This window comes from Rhincodon typus, chromosome 4 (assembly GCF_021869965.1).
Source record: "Rhincodon typus isolate 14 chromosome 4, sRhiTyp1.1, whole genome shotgun sequence".
In the NCBI taxonomy this organism is placed as follows: domain Eukaryota; kingdom Metazoa; phylum Chordata; class Chondrichthyes; order Orectolobiformes; family Rhincodontidae; genus Rhincodon; species Rhincodon typus.
Window position 1 is genome coordinate 32,049,011 of NC_063335.1, and position 3,527 is coordinate 32,052,537.

The 3,527-nt window shown below is 49.4% G+C and overlaps 1 protein-coding gene across 2 annotated transcripts in view; it reads right to left on the reverse strand.

Annotated features, from left to right (window-relative positions):
* Nucleotides 1-2,276, reverse strand: part of LOC109921045 (sodium/potassium-transporting ATPase subunit beta-1-interacting protein 3) — a 395,549-nt gene extending 393,273 nt beyond the window's left edge. For both annotated transcript variants that reach the window (XM_048595878.1, XM_048595877.1), the window contains exon 1: nucleotides 2,004-2,276. In XM_048595878.1, coding sequence (XP_048451835.1) covers nucleotides 2,004-2,057 — 54 coding nt within the window. In that variant the 5' untranslated portion in view covers nucleotides 2,058-2,276. The remainder of the gene's footprint in view (nucleotides 1-2,003) is intronic.
* Nucleotides 2,277-3,527: the final 1,251 nt, after the last annotated feature.

The window sequence follows — 3,527 nt, forward strand, 5'->3', positions numbered from 1 at the left end:
AGTGTGTGTGTGAGAGAGAGAGGAGTGTGTGTGTGAGAGAGAGGAGTGTGTGTGTGTGAGAGAGAGAGGAGTGTGTGTGTGTAAGAGAGAGAGTGGAGTCTGTGTGTGTGTGAGAAAGAGAGTATGAGTGTGAGAGAGAGACAGACGAGTGTGTGTGTGAGAGAGAGGAGTGTGTGTGAGACAGAGAGGAGTGTGTGTGAGAGATAGAGAGGAGTGTGTGTGAGAGATAGAGAGGAGAGTGTGTGTGTGAGAGAGAAGTGTGTGTGTGTGAGAGAGAGGAGTGTATGTGTGAGTGAGAGAGAGGAGTGTGTGTGTGTGAGCGAGAGGAATGTGTGCGTGTGAGAAAGAGACAGAGGAGTGTGTGTGAGAGAGAGAGAGAGGAGTGTGTGTGTGTGAGAGAGAGAGTGTATGTCAGAGAGACAGTGTGTGTGTGAGAGAGAGGAGTGTGTGTAAGAAAGAGAGGAGTGCATGTGTGAGAGAGAGTGTGTGTGAGAGAGAGAGGAGTGTGTGTGTAAGAGAGAGAGACAGGATTGTGTGTGTGTGAGAGAGAGAGGAGTATGTGTGTGTGAGAGAAAAACAGAGGAGTGTGTGTGTGTGTGAGAGAGAGTGTGTGTGTGAGAGAGAGGGATGACTGTGTGTGTGAGAGAGAGAGGAATGTGTGTGTGAGAAAGAGAGGAGTGTGTGTGAGAAAGACAGGTGTGTGTGTGAGAGAGAAGTGTGTGTTAGAGAGAGTGTATGTGTGAGTGAGAGAGGAGTATGTGAGAGAGAGAGGAGTGTGTGTGTGAGAGAGAATGTGTGTGTGAGAAAGAGGAGTGTGTTGTGAGAGAGAGAGATGAGTGTGTGTGTGTGAGAGCGAGGAGTGTGTGTGAGAAAGAGAGGAGTGTGTGTGTGAGAAGAGTGTGTGTGAGAGACAGGAGAGTGTGTGAGATAGAGTGAGGGAGAGATGACTGTGTGCGTGTGTGTGAGAGAGAGAGATGAGTTTGTGTGTGAGAGAGAGGAGTGTGTCTGACAGAGAGGAGTGTGTGTCTGACAGAGAGGAGTGTGTGTCTGACAGAGAGGAGTGTGTGTGTGAGAGAGGAGTGTGTGTCTGACAGAGAGGAGTGTGTGTATGTGTGTGCGAGACAGAAAGGAGCGTGTGTGGGAGACAGCGAGGAGTGTGTTTGGGGGTGGGTGTGTGTGTGAGTGGGTGTATGGGGCGGGAGGCTGGAAGGGGTGTCAGTCCAATAATTTGCCACTGTCTGCCTCAATAGTGATGAAGTGTCAGTAACAATATTACAACAGCCCCACAGTATTAATAGTCTTCCCTATAATAAACCACACACAATTGTTAAATTACAGCACAAACTGAAGTGCCCGCTCCTTTCACAGCATCGTCCTCAAATGTAAAAGACCAGAGCATCTCTCGAAGCTTCAGAAAGCACACAGCAACAAGCAAGCCGTCCCCGGTTAGACACAAAGAGATGGGAGACAGAGAGAGAGAGAAACCAAATTAAAATTAAAGAAAAAAACCGAGAAATGGGTCAGAGGCATCAGCTTCCCACAGAGAGCAAGTGCCCAGTTATTAGTGTTTACTGTTGATTGATATTAATCTTCAGGATAGGACTGAACTCCTCAACATGGGATTTCATCAACTAGATCTCACTCAGCTCCGTGCTGCTGTGCACTCATCAGACCCTGGTGCACAGTCAAACAAACGCACGGTTTGCTTATTGCTTTCAGTTTGCCGCTGAGACATCTCACAGACTTCATCCTTTCCGAGATGGGATCACCAAACCACTATTTAACAACGATTCACACACTGACCCAGTACTGGTCCCCACACTAACCCAGCGCACACACTAACCAGGTACTGGTCCACACATTAGCCACATATTGACGCAGCACTATTCCACATATTAACCCAGTTCTGGTCCCCATACTGACCAGGCACTGGCCCCCATACACTCACCCAGTTCTGGTGCCCACATTACCCGATATAAACGGGGTCGGGGTGCAGTACTCACCAGCTGTAAGGTACAGAGGAAGATTAAGGTACAGCGGCCTGAGCAGCAACCCATTCCAGCCAGGGGCCAGCTCCTGGGGTTACTCCGCAATGGGACTCACCGAGCCGCCGGTGAACTGTAGGGAGGAGGCTGCACTGAGCAGACAAGCCATACACAGGACGGTAAAAACACAGCGCCGGCAGCTCCAACCTACCGGAGCCCGGGGCTAATACACACACGTCCACAGCCCTGAGCCGGGGGTTAGGCACAGCTCTCCGCTCCCGAGCCGGATGCACTGGCTCAGGGCACAAAGTTGAATGGAGTTGGTGCGATTTTCGGAAACGTGAGTCGTCAGGGCGCTCTGGGCGTGGCAGCCTCTCACCAAATCCCATCAATGCAGGACCTGAGGGTAGGGGGAGTGTGGGGGTCTGGTAGGCTGCGTTAGCAAGGCAGCTTCACACAGAGAAACCATCAGCTGGGACCCTGGCTAAGCCGGTTTGTAACAGTGACAGGTCGGACATTTCTCTAAGGGAACACCAAACAATAATCACGGAAATCAAACAAAGAACTGTGGATGCTGGAAATCTGACACAGAAACTGCTGGAGAAACTCAGCAGCTCTGGCAGCATCTGTGGGGAGAGAAACAGAGTTAATGATTTGGCTCCTGTCACCCCCTTCTTCATCAGAGCTCTCAGTCTTTTGGGGACAATTGGTTCAGAAATTCAAATAGGAATGTAAGTTTCCAGTTCCTGATAAAGGGTCACTGGACCCGAAACGTTAACTCCGATTTCTTTCCACGAATGCTGCCAGACCTGCTGAGCTTTTCTAGCAAATTTCTGTTTTTGTTTCTGATTTCCAGCATCAGCAGTTCTTTCGGTTTTTAGGTTTCCAGTTTTATTTTATTAAATCTGTAGGGCAGTAATAGCCATTTGGATCATTAGTGTCTGAGCGATCGGGAGCTCCTTCGCAAAATCTTTAAAGACTCTGCCCTCAATCTGCAATATTGCGTTCAGAAGGTTAGGTGTTGTGACAGAGAATAGTGAGGCAGGTTGGGGGTACCGTTCTGAGCGCCAGGGTCAGACTTCAGCAGATTGCAGGCAAGATCTCTCCCTGTTGAGAGCTGTGCTGCTCAGCCTCAATGTGTCGATGAAAACAGAAGCTTTGCAAATGGAGACACGTTTGCACCAGCTCCTGTTGTCCGCATAGAGAGTTCTGAAAGCTGAAAGGGACCAAGCAGCGGAGCGAAGTCGACACTGCATTCAAATGAAAGAAGGAAAAAAAACACCTCATTCGATCAGCCCATCACTCCATACCGTCCACCCGAAACAAATATTCTCACATCTAATCGCTGCTATTGGGTTTTTATTTTCACCCACATTAACCTGAGCATCTTCCTGGAAAACCAACATCTCAATGGTCAGAGATAGTAGGAACTGCAGATGCTGGAGAATCCGAGACAACAAGGTGCAGGGCTGGATGAACACAGCAGGCCAAGCAGCATCATAGGAGCAGAGAGGCTGACGTTTCGGGCCTAGACCCTTCATC